The following is a 19,395-nucleotide window of genomic DNA, read 5'->3' on the forward strand; positions in this document are numbered from 1 at the left end:
ACAGAGAGAAGCCCCAGGGCCCAGGAAGTGTAAGGGAGGTTCCACAGCCGATTGGGGAAGGGACATGGGTTTGTCTCCCTACCCCCATCTGGCCAAAGACTGTGTGCTATGCAGTCCCCTGCCAAGGACCCCCACTGCCCTGCTGTCCCTGCTTCCTTCACTTGGTCTATCTGAGGCTGCAGAATCATTTGTCAGCCCAGTAGGCCAAGGGGAAACAACAGTGACTAAGATGGGCAAGGTCACTGCCATCAGGGCATGTTTATCATATTGTCAGCAAACAAGTGTGAATAAGTAAATAAGGTCATTACAGAGTGGGATTAGCACTGTGAAGGAAGAAAACTGGACAGCATGGTAGAGAAAAAAGTTGGGGAGCACTTCATATCTGGTGTCAGTCCATTTGGACTGCTATAACAAAAATACCAGAGACTGCGTGGCTTATCCAAAAATTTATTTCTCACAGTTCTAGAGGCTGGAAGTCCAAGATCAGGGGGTCAGCATATTCGGTGTCTGTGAGAGCCCTCTTCCAGGTTGTAGACAGCCAACTTCTTGCTGTGTCCTCACAGGGTGGAAGGGGTGGGGGAGCTCTCTGGGGTCTCTTTTATAAGCACACTAACCCCACTCACGAGGGCTCCACCTTCATGACCAAGCACATCCCAAATGCTCCACCTCCTAATACCATCACCTTAGGGCTGGGATTTCAACATATGAATTTGGGGGGAGGGGAACACAAACATTTAGACCACAGCTTCAAGTGACCAGGGAAGGCTCCACTGAGGTGTTCAAGCTGAGATCTTCAATGAAGCAAGACTTTTGTGGTTGCAGGTCTCAGAAAACCCACTCAGAGTCACAAGCACATACACATGGAAAGAATGTGTTGGCTTGCCTAAATGAGAATGTCTAGGGGTGGTTGACTTTAGATGTTCAGGGAAATTTTGGAATCTCCCTCTATCTCTCAGTCCTGCTCTCCTGCATTTGTTTGATTCACATGCAGGTTCTCTCCCTGTGTATCCTCTGTTCAAATCCCTAGGAAAGGGTAAAGGACAAGGACTGTCATTTTCACTGGGGTCAGAAGATCATTCCTGTACCAAACTCTGATTGACCAGGCCTGGGTCATGAGCCCACCCCAGCAGCTAGAGGGTCTGGCCAGCCCAGACAAAGAAAATGGGCAGTGGGGGTAGAGGGCTGAAGTCCCCCAAGAAAGGCTTGGGTTAGACTTCTGAAGAAAGGCACATTGGGTCAGCAAACCCCACTGATTTCTCTCAGGAATTTCAAGGATGAGGTGCCATGATAGGGGGTATGGGGGTGGGGGGTAGTTCCTGACAAACGGGACAGCAAGCACAAAGAACTGGAGTGGTTCGGAAGAGAGTTTTACCTGTCTGAGGTGGTCAGGAGGTGTCCCCTCAAGGTTCCCATGTCCCCTTGTTTGTCTCAGCAGCACTGGGATTGAGTCTGGCTTCTCTGCCCACAAGCTGGGCCCTCCTTCTGGGAGGTCCTCCCCACTCTCTCTCCCTATGTGGGCTACCTAGGGACAGGGATGGGCACCCAGCCAAAGCAGACAAGGGACAGAACCTGCTCCCACCACAACACCCAGTATCCTCTACAAGGCTCTAACGCATCCGAAGAAGCCCACAGCCATGTCTGCAGAGACACACTCAGTCCCAGTAGAAGCAGAGGACAATAGCCAGATGCTGTACTCTATTCAGATCCAGAGACTGAGGAACAGTGCGATGACAGGTGGCAGAGCCATGGCTCCCCAGAAGTGTCTTCCCCTCCCTCCCTTTGCCCCCCCACCCTTCTTCCTTTCCTCCCTGTCTCTGTCTCTCATATTCACACCCCAATACTCTGTGCAGTCAGGAAGAGAGAGACTGACAACAGGAAGTTAGGGGGCACGTCTTGAGGTCCCCAAGGGCTTCCTGGCACTGACCCTGGTGACAGAGGCAGTATGGCTTGGGGGGGGGCACACAGGGTAGACTGGTATACAAGGAACACACCTCATGGGAGAATAATAATTACTATTATAATAACAATATCATACATCCAGGACAAACACAGTTGCCCCAAGCCAACTGCAAAATCCATATGTCCAGCAGAGCCTATGTGAGTAGTGGGAGGGGCTTCCCTCCTGCACCCCCAGGCCTTACTCATACCAGCTCCCTGAGGAGGGGCCAGCCCCTCCTCCTGCTCCTTGCTGAGGCTTAGCACAGGGTGAGGAGGCTGGCACTGCCAATGCCATCCTTCTGTGCTGGACATGCCTGCACCAGAGAGGTTAGGCCCACCTCCCCTCAGTGGCCTGGCAGCAAGGGATGGATGAGTGAACCTATAAGGGACCAAGTGGTGGCAGCTGTGGGGTGCGGCTCCTCTGAGCCCACTCTCCGCCCTCTTCTGGCTCTTCCTGCGGGCCTGCCCGTGACAGGAAGTGGCCAGGAACTCTCATGGCACAGACAGGGCATGCAGAGCGGGCCCATGGCATGCTTGGCCCGCCAGGTGCCATGCAGCCAGCCTGGACTGTTGGGCAGCTGTCAGAGGGCTGAGTGGGCAGTGGAGTCCAAGGGGTCCCCCTTGGGTTGGACCTCTGATTCAGTCTGTGGTGGGGCCTCCTGGGAGTTGGGCCCTTGGACAGGCAGCTGCAGAAATTCTGGAAGCACCAGGTCCTCTTTGCGCAGAAGGCCCCTCTGGTCATGGGCCCCGCTGCTCTGCACCCGATTCAGCAGCTCCACTAGGCCTAGGGGTGACCACAGAGTCAAGAAGCCCACCAGTGCAGACCTGCCTATGCTAGCCCACCACTGTTCTACTGCCCTTGTTATGACCACAGCCTCCCCAAATGCCCCCCTCCCACCCTTCAGGCCCTCTGGTCCCCCAACCCCAATGGACATTGTTCCAGCCCCAATAACATCAAGCCTCAGATCAAGCCTCTCTGGTACCACCCACCCTCAATGGTCCCCAACCCTTTTGGTCTCTAGTTCCCACCATCCCCAAAGTACCTTCAATGTCACAGGTCTGCCGCTTCCCAGTGATACTACTGGTTGCCTGGGCCATCGAGTTGAGGGACAGTGAAGAGGGATGGGTGGCCTTGTTCTGAGTTCTAGGCTGGCCGCCCTGCGAGAATGTGGAGTCAGAGCCACAACTGGGAGGGGAGGTGCAGTAGGCAGAAGAGGGAGCCCTTACTCTCACTCACCTGGCTGCGGCACGGGGCTGTGTCTCCAGCTTCAGGAGTCTTCACCCCTATGGCAGAGAGGGCCACCCTTACTGTTTGCCTCCCACCTGGACCCTTTCTGGGCCAGGGTCATCTCCAGGGACCAAGCCCCAGGGCCTTGGTTCTCTACCTGGGAGAGTGTCCAAAACCAGTCTCTGGGCTGCCACCGAGCTCACTAGCTTCCCCAGATCCAGCGGCTGCTTCTCGCCTGGCTGTGGGAACAGGTCAGCAGCCTGCAGGACAGGCAGCCCGTTCCCCGCTGTCCCTCCTCTGCCCTGCTGTCCCCCAGCTCACCAGGCACAGTGCCACCTGCTGCGGGCTCAGGCCGTGCTTCGTCAGAATGGGTTGCAGCGCCTCCTGCAGTCGCTTGGTGGGCTTGGCGGAGATCCGCACCACGCGATCCAGCGCCGCCAACTCGAGCCTGCACGGGACCCTAGCGCTGCGGAACCGCGGAGAGCCGACCCCGCCTCTCCCCCAACCCATCCCGGACGAGGCCCAGGAGGGGGCGGAGCCTAAACTAGGGGGGTGGGACAACTTGGGGGTGGGACCTCAGTCCCCGGGACGCGGTTAGCACCAGGGACAGGACCTGAGAGGGAGTACAGCAGCCAGAACTGGGACCCAAGCCTGGGAGGAGGGGCACTCACTCGAAGGTGATCCTGTTCTCCAGCCGCACTTCCTGGTCCGCCAACACGGTGCAGTCCTGATCCAGGACCAGAGCCTTCTGCGGATGCCAGTCAGGGTCTCAGAGTCCCTCCCTCCCCACCCCTAACGATCCCCAGGGTCCGAAGGAACCACCTCACTTCCACCCATGGCCCCCACTGGGGATCCCTACGGGTCAGAGAGAAAGGCGATGGGCAGGTGAGCGATAGAGATGTGGATGGAATAAGACACCTGGCTGAGTCGGAGCCTAGCCAGGGAGAAGGGTGGCAAGAAGGCTGGACAGCCTTGGAAAAGAAACGGAGTTATGGGAAACATGGGGGTGGGATGAGCACGAAATGGTAATGAGGCTGCTTGGATACGGAGCAGGCTTAGGTCCTGGATTATGGAGCTCCCTCTTCTTGGGCCAGGCCAGTCCAGGACCCACTTCCTGGATGGCTGCCCACTTTTGTCTCAGGCGTGTGAAATCCATGGATGCATTTCCTCCCTCACCACCCACCTTTGATCAGCCACCCAGACCTTGTCCCTTTTTTGACACTTGTCCACTTCTCTCCATCCCCACCTACTAAGGACACTTCTTGTCTCCTCACTGCAACAAGAGCTCTTCTCCCAGACCACTGTGAGGCCAGAAGGATATAAAGTATCTGGCACAGTGCCTGGCACACAGTAGGTACATAAACAGTAGGTAGTGACTACTGCCCGTGTAGGTCCCACTGCCTGCACCAGCCCAGGGCAGGGAGGCAGCCTCTTCCAGGGAAGGCCTGTGCTCTGCTGCAGGGACAGGTGGAGTGTGGGTGGGGAGTTATATTCGGCAGATGAGAAGGCCCATCTGGGCTTCAGAGTCTTCCCCGGGTGGCCTGAGTGGGCAGAGATCCTCCCACTACTACCCTCACAGTCCCACTCTCCAGGCCCCTGAACTTGCCCTGCACTTCTTATTCATATCCAGACTTCACTTAAGTTGTTCCTTCGGCTGAGAATGTCTTTTCCTGACAGTTCTGCCAGGCAAACTCCTCCCCATCCTTATCCTCCCCTCATCAACAGCTGCCTCTTTCATGAAGTCTTCCCGGAGCCAGCCAGAAAAGCTTACTTTTCCCTAGAAACTCTCTGAAGCTTCGGCTCCTCTTCCCTGATCACATCCTGCCTGGCTTGTGGACCTGGAGGACAGAGCTCAGGTCTGGGTCCCTCTGCTCACCTACCTGGCAGGGCCTTAGGCCTTGTCTGGGAGAATGAAATCCTATAGGGTCTCCCTGGAATGCAGCATTCTTTCTTTGAACCCTTCTTACTGGATGATTTGTTTTAAAGTACATTTCCCCCCACGTTCCTCTGTAAAGCTTAATTCTAGTTTGCACCTCAAGAAAACTTTTTTTTGTGGGCTAGGTGCATTTGAGTGCCCCTGATGGCCTTTCAAAGATGGTCAGTAGGGACTCTGGGGGTCATGGGGGAAACCCAGCTCTGGCAGTGGTTCTCCCCTACTCTCCCTCCCCAGAGCATCACAGTGAAGATAATGGTAAAGCTGGAAACCAGGAGGGGAATGGGGTGGGGAAAGAATTTTCATGGGATGAGAGTGGAAGTCTGAGTTTGAGGAGTTGGTGCTGGGTTGATTTGGAGCTGAGCATGGGGGACGGGGCAGGGTTGTGTTGAGGATTGGAATTAGGAAGGGGGTGAGGATGGGAATGGAACTGGGGTGGAGGTCATAGCTGAGCACAGATAGGAATGGGGTTGGGATCAGGAAGATAGTTAGAGTTGGGGACCAGGCCAAGTCCACACCTGCTCATTGCCCACCAGGTAGACTTTGATGTCAGGTAGAGAGAGACCTCGTTTCTCACAGATGCCTGCCAGCATGGCACGGATGGTGAGGCCAGGTCGGGCCAGGGCCAAGGAGGCTGTGCCATCGGGCAGGTACACGCAGCAGTACTTCCCTGGCCTGCTTTCGCTCTCACCTTCTGTGCTCCCAAGGCTTTTCCTGTGGCTCTGATTCAGGACAGGGGTGGAAGGAAGGTCATGTGTACATATTCAGGGACATGCAGAGAGTTACACAGGCAGGTAAGCCCACTGGGTGCACACATGCACACACATGCCTAAGGGCACACTTTTAGGCAGGCAAAGATACTCCTACAGGAACATATGTATGCTCACATGCATGTAACATATGCTCATATGTATGCCAGGTGTAAGGACACCCAGAGACAGATCCTTCCACTGACCCCCACACATCTGCTGTGTACACCTGGGCCCCCACACGTGCACACACACACACACACACACACACACAAAGGGAATGTACACCTATGCCATGCATGGGGCCCTTGTGGTGAGGACAGGAAGAAAGTGAGGAGGCTAAGGGGTTGGTAGCAGGAAGATGTAAGTAGGAACCATGACTAGGAATGATGGTGGCCACACAAAGGGGCATGAGTAGTGGCCCTAGCCTGCACGTTGTCCCCCCCAGCAGGCCGCTCACCTCAGATTTGCTGCTGACAAAGGCAAGGAAGCCGAGGTCCAGACTGGCAGACGAGTTGAGGGAGCCCTGGGACTCTCTGCGCAAGGCTGAGTTTGGGGCCCCGCCTGCCAGTTCTAGAGGAGACGGAGCAGTGAGCAGAACAGTCCCTCCTCCCTATACCCCCTTCTCCACCACCAGGTGGACCCCGCTGGAGCCCTCCCGCAGGGGTCTAACGCGGCTTGGGGCCACGGAAGCGTTGGTACTGAGGGGGCTTCCCAAACTTCAGGGCTCTAGTCTGGAAGCTGAACCACCGAGGGAACGTGGTGGTCACAGGGTATTTCGGTTTTCACAGATTTACAAATAGGAGGAAGGGGGCATTCTCAAAGCTTGCCCAAACTCCCACCCTGACTCTTGTCTGTGGCCTCCGACCCTCACCCTTGCGGAAGGACTTGCGGAGCGGGCGGCCGCCAGAGCCCTCAGCAGAAGGCTGGTGCCCCAACTCCTCCACGCCCAGCGGCAGCGACTTTCCGGGCTTCAGCTTCGGTTTCTGCGGGTGGAGGAAAGGCGCTGGCTCGGGGCCGGACCCCAGCCTACGTGCAGACCGTGGACACAACCCTACAGATCTGCGCCCGGCCCACTGCCTCCCACTGCCCCGCGTGCGCACCTTCCTGGTGGAGTCGGGGCTGCCGGGGCTGGAGGAGCCAGGTTCCCGCAGGGGGCGTCCCTCGGCCTCCGCCAGGAGACATTCGCGGTACAGCGGGGACTTGACGAAGCGCGCATAGCTGTCGAACTTCATCAAGTTGAAGATCTGCGGGACCCGCGCCGGGGCGGTGAGCCGAAGGGGGCGCTCGACTTGCCCCCAGCTTACCTGGCCCTGTCCTCAAGGTTAGCTGGGTCCCCAACCTAGCAGCTGAGACCTTAGCCCCTCCCACGCAACTCCTTGATCTAGCCCAGTGCCTACTCTTGGCCCCGCCTCGACCTCTGCTAGGCTCCACCGCCCCTAGACCCTGCTCCACCGTAGCCTCTGGTACCGCCCTCTGACCCGCGCCCTGCCCCTGCATTTAACTTTGGTGCGGGCATCCAAATCCAAATTTGCTCCTCTCCGTAGGCCACTCCAACCCCATCCCACCCCTGACAATCGGGCTTCGCCCCTGGATCTGGTCCCACCTCTTGTCCTTTCTTCCAAGGCCACTCCCCCTAATCCCAAACCGAGGCCCCTGGGAACACTCACCTGGAGCTGCTGTTCCCGGAACATGTCCGGTCGAGGCTCTGCCAGCACCTCCTCGCCTAGCCAAGCCTGCCGGTCTATGTTCACTGGGCTCAGTGCCTGGCTGGACAGGAACTCCCGGTAGATGTGGCGGGCCTCCTGAGCGAGCTGTTGCAGGAGGGACAGGTGAAGGTCAGGGGCATGACCCAGGCTCTGGTCCCACCACTCTGCCCCAGCTGGTCTTTTCCCCCACCTGCTGGGTGTCGCTGGCAGGGATCTGCTGGAAGCGCTCACAGGCCTTCCAGAAAGTTACATTCTCAGCACTGAACTCCTTCTTCAGGAACTCCTGGTGCACAGAAGGAAGAGGCAGGCAGAGACACAGAGACCCAGTCAGGGGATGCGGTCAAAGAGATTGGGATAGAGATAGGGCCAAGAGGCCAAATCAGACAGATAGGGCCAGACAGACAGATGGGGCCAGATCAGAAGGCACAGAGAGGAAATGGGAGGCAGAGACAAGTTCCCTGCTGAGAGAAAAGGAAGAAGATGCCAAAGAAAGGCTGGATGAGGCAGCTGACACAGGAATTCCACTCTGGCCAGCTTGAAGCTCCATCCATATCCTCTCCCATGCCGGCCACCCTACCCCCGCCCCCCACCTGGTGGCCACTGCCATCTGCCCTCCCTATCCCATCCCAGGGCTTACAGTGAAATATGCCAGCCCCAGAGGGTCCTGCAGCAGCCGCTCAAAGGACAGGCCCCAGCTGGCCACAGGCTGCTCCTCGGTGGAGAAGGGGCTGCTGGGGCCACTGGGGAGGCTGTGGATACTGAGAGAGCTTCCTCGGCCGTCACCCTGGCCCTGGGGCCCTGCTGTGCTGCTCAGCTCTGTAGGTGGATAGACAAATGGTGGTGAGCTTTGTGGCCTTCCCCGGCCCAACCCCATCAGTAGGTATTTTCCCAGGAAAGATACCAAGAGGTGTCCCCACCCTTTTCCACATACCCTCCCCCCCCCCAGTCAGGCCTCCTCTGTACCCTCTGTCACTTACCTCCATCTGAGACAGCCAGAACCTACAAGAGACCCAAGGTAGATAGTCAGAGCAGAGCCCGGGGTAGATTCTCAAGGGACAGCTCTGGGCTCAGGCCCCAGGACTGGAGCTTGTTTTCCTCTCCCTGGAGGGCCATGCTGGGCATTCCCAGTGAGGTCACTGCTTGCTCAGCATTTTGCTCAGGCTACTCCCGGCTCCCCTTCCATCATGTGCCAACCACTGTGTGCTGGAATTTATGCCAGTTACTTTCCATTTGCCCCTGGTTCCCTCCTCCCTCAGCACTTGCTGGGTAAGCCCAGATGTACAGCATGGTGAGGATCAGCACAGACTTTGATCTTGTCTCTGCCATTTACTAGCTGAGTAACTCGTTACTTGTTTGTTTGCATCTGTAATAGGAGATGGTGATAATAATAGTAACTTACCTTCTGGGACTATTGTGAGGATCAAATCAGTTTAATACATTTCCAGCACTGAGAACAGTGGCCAGCATGTGGCAAGTGCTGTATCAATGTTTGCTGGTGTCTTTGAGGAAGGAAAGGTGTCTCTGTAGCCAGTGATCTCTTTGTTGCAACTGTTTCCTCTTGGAGAGGAAGACCCTGAGAGACCATGGGCCCCACCCCATCTTGGGCTGGGATCAGGATGCAATTTTAGAATGTAAAGCAGTCATTCTCAAACTCTAGTGTGTATTAAAATGACCAGTAGGAAACCACCTCCAGAGATTCTGGCTCAGTAGGTCCAGGATGGGGTCTGAGGCTCTCCATTTCTAACAAGTTCTCAGGCAATGCTGATGCACTGGTCCATGGACCACATTTTGAGTAGCATTGCTGCAGAGACCAACTTCATCCCCCCCCCCCCACCCCCCACGTACAACTCCGACTTCTCTGGGAATCCAACCATTAGTGAAATAGAAAAAACTCTCCTTTCAAAATGACTCTTGCAGTGGTTTCCCTTGGTCTTCCTACCTTCCTAGCAGCTCCTCCAGTTTCCTCCTCATCTCCTACCCACACAAGATGGCCTCCACCCCTCCCTGACTCTGCCTTTCCCTCTCCCACATCTCCCCAGATCCAAACCCACATAGCCAACTTCCTGCTAACATCTCTGCCCAAATGTCCCACAAGCCCTTTGAACTCAGCCAGTCCCAAGGAGAAGCCACCTCTGCCACTACCAGAGCAAGGCACCAAACCAGTTTCCCTACATCCTGTCTTTCTTCCCACTACCTGGGCTCCTAGCACCAGGGCCTGATCATCCCCCCTTCCCTTTCTCTCTCTCACATCCTCTTCCCACTAGTCCTGTCACAGGGATCACCTGTCCCTTTGTTACATCCCCACTGGAAACAGGTCTACAAACATCTCTCCCAGGAAGCCTCTCCCTGCCCTCCTATCTGGGATCTCCCTCTGTGCTCCCCACTCTCACCTGGGAACACTCAGGTTCCATATCTGTGAGCCAGAGCTGGCCTGCAAATATGTTAGTACATAATTAATATCTTGGCTCTCAGACTTTTTTTCTTTTTAAGTTTAAAGGTGTTTCCCACATTTAAAAATCAGGAGTTTTACATAAACTCCTGTGATGCTTCAGCTACCCAGAGCTTCTCCCCAGCATGACAACTTTGGCTGGCATTGAATAGCAACTGCCTTCCCTACAAGGGGCTCATGCTCTGTTCAGAGGTCTCTGAGGCCAGTTTGCCACATTCATGTTACTTATGGAGGCAAGTGCTGTTCCAGACCGCCTGAGTTCAATTTGTGCTGTGTGACCTTGCACAAGGCACTTCACCTCTCTGTGCCTCAATTTCTTTCTCTGCAGAAATAGGGCAAATACTTCTCCTGATTTCAAAAGATTCCTGCGATTAAATAAGTTAAATATATAGATAAGGAACTCAGAACACTATCTGATATGTAGTAAACTTTCATGGAACATTACTGTTATTGCTGCTGTTACATTAGTCTTGACCATGCTCCACTTTGAGTTTGCTAGCCCTGCTATGGAGCACAGGTGTTGGGGCCTGTCAGACTCAGAGTCAAATCCCAGCTCTGCCCTTTTTTACTCTTACGCCCTCGGGCTCCTCCCTAAGCCTCATCTCCCACCTAGAATGTGGAGGTGAGACGTTACTGGAGAGGAAAGTTAGCACAGTATCAGAGCGTGGCCAAGCGCCGAGCCCATTGGCCAGTGTACCAAGCCCCTCCTGGGAGCTTACCAGGAGAGGGGCGCCCTCTCCTGACCCGCCCCAGCCCTCGCCCTCCTGCCTCTGCACCCTCCATGTGATGGCTTCTTCCCTTCTTCCGGGTCAGCTCCAGGGGCTGCCAGAGAAAGTCCCAATTCCTGGGTTGCATGAGGAGGACGAGTTGAAACCCAGGGTAACCTCCAGCTTGCTCCTTCCTTTCCTGGCAGCCCTACTCATGCCACACGTGCCAGCCTCAACTGCTCTGCAGCTTTGCCACCCTCAGGGCTGCTCTCACCACCCTTTGCATGGGTCTTTTGGAACCATCCTGCCTTCCCCTCTGGGGTGGCCGCATGGCCACCTCTTGCCCCCCTACTGTCCCCCACTCCTCGCCACTGGCCTCTCTCTGGCCTGCCCTCCATCCTGGGACTCAGATCCACGCACTAGCTCAGAGCCCCCACTGCTGCTGCGGCAGGCCTGGAGCTACAGACTGGGTAAAGGCGCCTGGGGCAGAAGCCAGCCCACACTCCTATTTTGTTTTATTCTTGACCTTGTGTGGAATTGCCTGTGTGTGTCTTTAGGTGGGACTGGCTCTCAGGTGGTGGCCAAGCTCCCTGCCCTGGGAAGTGGAGCAGCTGCTGTGTTAACAGTCGAAGCGCAGCCCGGGGACTGACTAATGAATCCCTTCAGCCTCCCCCATTTCCCTCCTTCTCACTGCGCCCTACACTTTATCAAACTTTTCTAGATTCCCCACACCCCTTCACACTCCTGCTTCCTGCTTCACTGCTTTCTCTTGCTGCGCATCTGCTCCTGCTCCCCTCACTGAACTGACTGCTCTCCCAATCTCTACTCGCTGACATCAGTCACCTACAAACACCACCAGTTTCCCTGAATCCTCCTGCCTGCCACACTGCTGTCCACCCACGGCTAGGCCTCTCTCCTTATCATTTGGTAGCTCCTAGAGGGCAGGTCTGGTTTACAGAGGGAGCCAACCTGAACTCCCTCCCATGAAGCACCCTCCTTGCTCTGGTGCTAGCAAGCAGCCATCAGGACCCTAGCAGTCCACCTCTGCCATCCCATGAGGCCCCAGCACCTCCTTCGGCAAGGATCCTTTACCTCTGAACGCCCCATATCTGTAGCCAGCAAGTCATGCTTCTCGGTCCCTCTTGCCCCACTGGTTGTTGATATGTATAGTTGGGTCTGAGATGGGGTAGGGAGAGAGATCCAGAGGTGGGAGGGAGTTAGGATAGAGTTCAATTTCAGGTCAGCCACTCAAGGGCAAGCAACGTCTTCCTCTGGACCTCGGTTTCCCCCTGGGTAGAAGGGGGCTCGGCATTTCCAACTCCTTGGGGCTGCTAGGAAGGGTGAGCGAGTGTGTGAAAGTCACTGGCATGGAGCCGTCAGGAGCTCTGCTGACCAGGGCTCCCACCTGCCCAAGCTGCCAGGCTTAGGGAAGTTGTGCTGAGCAGGGCCTGCCTTGCCTCACCCCGACTTGCCTGAGAAGTGGTGAGTGAATGGGAGAAAAGGGGAAGAAAGGATGAGGAAGGGTGTGGTGGAAGGTGAAACTCTGACCCATGGTCAGGCCTCAGTTTGCCATAATTTTTTTTCTTAAGCCTGGCAGAACCGCTGGTATCTAAGAATACTAAGGTGAGTGTGGAGGAGCAACATTTCTGAGCTCCACTTGTGTGGCAGGCACTCTCGGACAATACACATCCATGTTCTCACTCACTCTATCCTCAAATCCTTATCCTGCGTGGCAGGTATTACTACCCCCATTTTACAGACGAGGAAACCTAGGCCCAAAGAACTCACACAGTGGGGAAGGGGCTGAGCTGAAGTTAAAATCCAGGTGTGCCTGACTCTGGAGCCTGAGTTATTTCCTCCACCAAGCTGCCTCCCTGGGTGGGCAGGAGATGTACCAGGGGAGCTGGCAGGCCCAGGGCCTTAGCCCTTTGGACACAGGTGGGCAAAGTCAATCAGGGGTAAAGAGCCCAGGGGGTCCTCTTGAACTCTGCCCTCTGTAGTGGTCAGACCTCAAAGGAAGGGGCGAATTATTTAGCATCTTCTGTGCTGGGCACTCTGTACCATCATCTCTTTTTATCCTAGTTAGGGGAAACGGAGGCCCCAAGATCCTCTCTGAGTATGTGCACAGAGAACCCTGGGTGCCTGGCCCCTTCAGCCTGAGCCGATCCTGTGGAGCTGAACCCTAGCCCCGAGCTGGATGCCAAGAATACAGACAGAGCTACAGTAGGCTCTGCCTTGCAGGTCTCCCCAGATGGGATGACTACCTGGGCTCCCTGAGAGTGACAGGATATGATAACCCCTCCTCTCCAGGCTTTAGGCCCAGCTTCCCCTTAGGCCATGTCCCTGTACAAACACCCTGTGTTTCCCCACATCCAGATGCTTCCCCATGCCATCCCCTCCTCCAGATGGCATATCCTTTCAAGAGCTTCCTACTACGATGCACAAAATGAGACAAGAAGTCAGTTCTCCCTCCTCGGGTCCTCCTCAAGCTTTCTCTACCCTGGACCCATGGCTCTTACCCAAATCTGAATTCTCTTCTGGTATTTGTACCCACGTCTTTTGTGCCTTGCCAGACTGGGAGCTGCTTGAGGGCAGGGGCTAGGATGATGGGTTTGGGTCTTCAGTGCCTAGGACAGGGCCAGCATAGAGCAGACCTATGGAGGGGTTGCTGAATGAATGACTGCATGAACAAATGAAGTGGCAATTGGGGTTGTGTAATGATGTCTCTGGGAGGGGGCTGGGAGCCATCTCTAAGTGACAGGTTTCATTGCAACTGCCTGACAAGCTGAGTGGCAGAAAGCCGAGGCTGACAAATGAAGCTGCCTCAGCAGGGAGTGATGGCAGCGGTGGGTGGGGTGGTTGCAGGGGGAAGAGGGGGAGGACAGAGCCAGGCAGTTCTGGGAGGTGGGAGAGCAAAGGCATTGAGTCAGATAGTCTGGGTTCAGATGCAGGCCCCTCTACCTGCTGGCTGCCTTCAGCATGTCAGTTACTCCTCTGAACCTCCCTCGAGAGGTTACTCATGGAAGGAGCCCAACTCCTGGTCCATAAGTGCTGTGCCACAGATGCTGATGCCTGTCCACCCCTCCCCATGACAGTTGAGCATGGCCTTAGAAAGCTGACCAATGGCCAGCAAGAAGCCAATCTGTGACCCTCAGGATCACAGGTGACAGGGAGAGTTCAGAACAGGCCCAGGAAGGGCAAAGATAAACCTGTGTGTGAAGGTTGCTGCAAGGAGCCAGGGCATCTATGAGCTTTCCAGGGTTGGGGGCAGTGGGTGCCCTCCCTACTCTGAATGACTTTTGGGTAGAGAAGCCACGGGCTGATGTGGCAGGGGCAGAGGCAGGGTCTGTCCCTGGGCATCCTCAGTTGCCCTGAAGTCCTGGGCACTGCTCAAAAGCACCAACCCAGCACCAACCCACCCCATCTGGGGTGGTCGTGGGAGTGGCCCAGTGTCCTTGGCCTGCATACCCTAGTGTCATGTCTCTGGGTTGGAGTGAGAGGACCGTAGGTTCTTGAACTTTCAAAGTTAGGTTTATGGCAGAGACAGTGAGGTGGGGACTGGGTCAGCTTGGAGGGTTTTGCCTCTCTCCCACCAAGCTAGCCTGGGGCTGGGCAACAAGGAGACACTAGGCAAAGGAGAGGTGGAGAAAAGCCTTAGGAATTAGTAGGGAATTAGGAGGGTAAAACCTCAGTTCCTGAGTGAGGCAGGGGATCCATGAAGAGGTACTGAGAATGAAGGGAGGCATGGGGCTGACATTTATGGAGCCCCCACAATGGGTCAAGGGCCTCATATTCATCATTCTACTTAGTCATCTCAACAAGATGACTTTAAGATCTGTTCCAATTTCCTCATTTTATAGGTGAAGATACTGAGAGTCAGAGAGGACCCTAGTATGGGTCAGAGAGGACCCCTAGTAAGGGACACAGAGCCAAGAGTGGAATCCAGGTCTCTCTAGACCCATTGGCCTTGTCCCATAGTCCTAGGCTGGGGCTAGGTTGGAGGCTAGGACACCGTCTGGCCTTCCTGGAGATGGGGTTCTGCCAAGTGGGCCGGTATCCTAGGGAGGAAAGGCCTAGTACAGCCTGCCCCATTAGCTGAATGAATAAAGAAGCTGGACTGTCTGAGGGAAGCTCTGATTTGGAGGCCAAGCAGCCAGGGAGAGGCTTCAGGGGGTGGGGCAGCAGTAATAGACAAGGCATCCTAGTGCCCAGCTACTCCCACCCTTCCCGGTAGCCCAGGAATAGAAAAGACAAGATGTACCAAGCTGGCCTGAGCCTACTGACCCATCCCAGGCTGCCCAAAGACTACTAGTTCTGGCATGAAGCCTCTGGAGCAGGTCTAGCTAAAGGGCAGTGACCCACTTGAAGGTTGCCCCTTACCTGAATTCGGGCATCAGGACATGGGATGAGTAGGGGAAGGCTGAGGCTAAGTGAGATGTGGAGGCCTGGGCCTCTGGGGGTGTGTGCAGGGGTCAAGGGCCATGCTAGGTCTCCCAGCCCAGATGGTGCCAAAGTGGCAGGAGAGGGAGCAGTGGGTACCAGAAGCCTGTGACCACTGTACTCTGCTGTCATGCCCAAGGTTGCCTTAGGTCCCCAGCAGGGCCATCTGGAAGGTCCTACAGGAAGGGCACCAGGTCCTACTACCTGCTCCTGTCTGTACCCAACTTCTCCCACCCACTAGCAGCATGCAGGCTCTTCCCCAACCCTGCCGGGTGTGCCTCCTGGGCTCCACCCTGGGTGTGCCCACCCCCTCCCCCGGGCCTGGCCTGGAGCCCACACTCACCATGCGCCCGTTGGGGACGCCCAGGTGCTTGGGCTTCCCCGGCATGCCGTTGCTGTTCACGAGTCCCTGCCGTGAGGAGTGCCCACCATGGGGACTGTGGGCAGCCCCGGCCAAAGCTTGTACGGTGGCAGGCAGGCAACAGAGAGAGCCCAGCTCCGCTCCTGTGGGCCTTCACATCCTGAAACACCAGCTCACTACCTCTTTTCTCTGCCACAGGAAGTGTCTCTATAGAAACCGAACCACAGAAAGAAGCAAGGTCTAAGTGAGCGCACGCCTCTTCCTACATGCATACACACACACACACACACACACACGTTCACATGCGCACACACACATGCCACAATGCACCCTTAGCAGTGCCCCACACTGTCACCAACACATCGCCAGAGGCCTGTACGTGTCCAGAAAGTGGCCCAGCCTGGTCTGGCCCAGCCAAGGGAGCTCCAAGTTCATGTCTGGGCACACATAAGTGTGTGCTCACACCCTTAGTCACCTTTTTGCACCCTGACAGGGGCTTCTGTGGACATGTGTACGTGTGCACCAAGTATGCACACATGTATTTTACTCAGGACACACTTATCTCACCCCTGCTGTGTGCCAGGCATGTGCACACTCAATACCCCTCCCCCAGGCAGTTGTGTGCATGCAGAGGTACTATCTCTATTCCCAGATACTTCCCAGGCATGTGCCCACATGTACAGACAGATGGCCACTTTGCATGCATGGTCATATACACACAGACCATCCAGGTGTGCATGTTATAAACACACACTCTCCCTTCATTAGAAACACTTGGGTGTATGTACAGTCCCTTGGACAGGGACATGTGGCGGGCACAACTGCATATAGGTGTATAAGTAGTCAGCCACCCCAGTGACATGTGCAAGCAGGTATGCACATGCTTACCCACCCAGGCAGCGGAATGGATCAGTTGCATCTGTGTTTGACATGTGTGCATTCATTTCCACCCACATAAAAGTTCCACCTTGGTGTAGTACTGTCGACTGAAGAGTGACACCATGCCTTCCCAGCCCTGACCCAGTGCCAGCTGAACTCAGGCCCTTTAGCCAGAGTCCTCAGTTTGCCTCGTTCTTACACAGGCACATACCCACTACAAGACTTGTTTTACCCTAAGTACGGGCTTAGAGCCCTCGTGTCCCCCACCACTCTGGTTTGGGCGCCTCTACTGTTTTCTACCCTTTACGCTACTGCCCTCTTCTAGGGCCATGACCTGAACCCTTCAGTGGCAGAAACTAACTGACTCTTCGCCACAAATTCATGTCCTCTTCCTCCTGGGCACATGGTTAAACTTTAAATTCCCAGGCTCATTTGCAGTCAGGTGTGGCCATGTGACTAGTCCCACCAATTAAATGGGAGTGAGATGATGTGCACCATTTCTGGGCCAAGACTTTTAAGTAGTATGTGCCCCCCACATTCTCTCTTTCCCCTTTAGCTTGGCTGGATGCAGAAGATGATGAGGCTTTAAGGGATTGCGGAGCCACAGAAGAAAGGAGACAGGGTCTTTGTATTAGGGCACAAAGGCAAGCCACCCATTAACCAGAAACACTAGCTTTGTGCTGTTATGAGAGTGAGGAATAAACTTTGAGCTGTTATAAACATTAAAGTCTATTTTTGATAGCAGCTAGTGTTACCTTACTTAATATACCTCTTCACTCAGCCCTGACTCACCTCTCTCCAGACACCTTGCTCCAGGCCACCCAGATAGAGGGATTCAGTCAGACTTGGTGTGTATATTGGGGGTTGATTTGGAGCCTGGAGCATTGCCAGCAGTGGTCTTAATAAGGTGCCATTGACATGACAATGTCAATTTGCCTGTGGGGGTTTTATAGAGTGTATGATGTCAGTGGAGACTGCTTGTCTGTCTGCTGGGCTATGGAGCTGGGCCGAGGCTTCATAAAGGGTGTTACCATTTACAGGGGCTTCTCCCAACTTCATTTGTTCCTCACAACCTCTTTGTGAGTGGTGCTCATTATTTACATTTTACAGATAAGGAAACTGAGACTTGGAGACAAATGAGTTCCCCAAGGTTACACATCAAGTCAGAGACTGTTGTGAATAAGTGTGCTTGGGTGCCAGGAGCTGCTCCTGGGCCATCACAAGCCCAGGTGCCAAGACCTCATCTTCCTCCCCGAAAAGGCCCATTTACAGTCTCTGACCCCTGCTAAGGTCATCCTCTCCTCTGCCTACCTCTGAACTATGGATGCCAATTTTACCTTTGACCACATCTTTACCCCAGGGACCCCAGCCAACCCAGAAATTCCCATCTCTTAGTCCTTATCTAATTTTCTCCACTCCACGAGAGCAGTGGGGTACCTCCAGCCCACAGAACACTGTTCTCAGCTTATCTCTCCTTGGCTTTCCACAGTAGATCAATTTTTAATATCTGATCCCCCTTCCCTCTGGAGTTCCTGGGCTCAGGCCTTGTTGTCTCTTATTTGGCCATAATAACCTTCTATTCAGTCTCCCTACCTGCTATGCCCCTCCAATCTTTTCTCTTCACCATAGTCAGAGAAAACCATGTTGGCCCCTCCCATGCTTAAAACCATCCCAGTGCTTTCTGGAAAAAAGCCATGTTCCTTAGTTGGGAAATTGAAGGCCCTTCAAGTTCTGGCCTTAGCTATACCCTCCTCCACCTCTCCTCAGCCATTCTGAACTGCTTTCATCCCATATGCCCCCGAGCATCCTTCTGGGCCTTTGCATCTCCTGTTCCCTCTGCTAAGCATGCCTTTCCTTTTGCTGGTAAACTCCTACTCATTCTGCATGATCCAATTCCAGGTTTTAGAACAAATATTCATATTTTTACTAATTATTAATCACCTCCTTTGTGCCAAGCACTGTTGTAGATGCTGGGGATGCAGTAGAAGTGGCCATAGCTGACAAAAATCCCACCCTTCCTAGAGGTCTAGTGGAACAAACATATTCTTGTTTGTATAGATATAATTTCTGGAATGGAATACCCCTAGGGAGGGGAGTGGCAGGGAACTTTAGTTGTATTATATTTCTGTATTACGTATACGAGCATATTACTTTAATAGTAAGCTTATTAAAAATATGTGATCCAGAAAAGATGTCTCAGCACTTAACCCTGATAAATTCATTCATCCCTAAGGGCAGCTTCTTTATTAACCAGGAGTCAGCTGCTTAACTGATTGAGCCACCCAGGGGCGGCAAGGGACAGCTTCTTTAAATAAAGGAGCAACCAACAAGGGATCCCCACCTCCCCTCTGATCTGTAACAGCGGTCATTAATTCACATGTCTAGAGGGGCCAGAGTTACTATAAATTAGTGGCCAGAGGGGAGGCTAGCTCAGCACAGGAAAGCTTTTGTGGGGCCTCATGGGCCTAGTGTGGTTGGTTGGATCTTCAGATTTTCCTGAAAAACTAGAAATTTGGATTTCTAATATGAATTTAAGTCTCTCAGTTTAAAAATATTGAGGGGATTGGGGCGCCTGGGTGGCTCAGTCGGTTGAGCGTCCGACTTCAGCTCAGGTCATGATCTCACAGCTCCTGAGTTCGAGCCCCGCGAAGGGCTCTGTGCTGACAGCTCAAAGCCTGGAGCCTGCTTCGGATTCTGTGTCTCCCTCTCTCTCTGCCCCAACCCACTCGCATTGTCTCTCTCAAAAATAAATAAACGTTAAAAAAATATATTGAGGGGCACCTGGGTGGCTCCACTGGTTAAGTGTCCGACTTCAGGTCAGGTCATGATCTCGTGGTTGGTGAGTTGGAGCCCCGCATCAGGCTCTGTGCTTATGGCTCAGAGCCTGGAGCCTGCTTTAGATTCTGTGTGTGTGTCTCTCTCTGCCCCTCCTCTGCTCACGCTCTGCCTCTGTCTCTCAAAAATAAATGTTAATATTTTTTTAAATAAAAAGTAGATAAAAA

General features: G+C 54.3%; 1 protein-coding gene across 2 annotated transcripts; it reads right to left on the reverse strand.

Moving 5' to 3' along the window:
* Positions 1-431: 431 nt before the first annotated feature.
* On the reverse strand, positions 432-15,767 carry RGS14 (regulator of G protein signaling 14). Of its 2 annotated transcripts, XR_006299091.1 has the most exons (16): positions 15,497-15,767; positions 8,535-8,556; positions 8,195-8,373; positions 7,748-7,840; positions 7,519-7,662; positions 6,952-7,095; positions 6,723-6,834; positions 6,309-6,421; positions 5,618-5,821; positions 3,838-3,914; positions 3,488-3,614; positions 3,324-3,405; positions 3,176-3,222; positions 2,982-3,096; positions 1,373-2,722; positions 432-1,023 (listed from the first exon to the last, which is right to left on the reverse strand). XR_006299091.1 is itself a non-coding variant. In XM_043592560.1 (15 exons), exons 1-15 carry the CDS (start codon positions 15,539-15,541, stop codon positions 2,520-2,522), a joined length of 1,707 nt encoding a protein of 568 aa, XP_043448495.1. In that variant the 5' UTR covers positions 15,542-15,767; the 3' UTR covers positions 432-2,519. The 2 variants fall into 2 exon arrangements, 1 of the variants encoding a protein (XP_043448495.1); XM_043592560.1 differs by having other exon boundaries at positions 432-2,722.
* Between the last annotated feature and the right edge of the window lie 3,628 nt (positions 15,768-19,395).

This window comes from Prionailurus bengalensis, chromosome A1, assembly GCF_016509475.1.
Source record: "Prionailurus bengalensis isolate Pbe53 chromosome A1, Fcat_Pben_1.1_paternal_pri, whole genome shotgun sequence".
Lineage (NCBI taxonomy): Eukaryota > Metazoa > Chordata > Mammalia > Carnivora > Felidae > Prionailurus > Prionailurus bengalensis.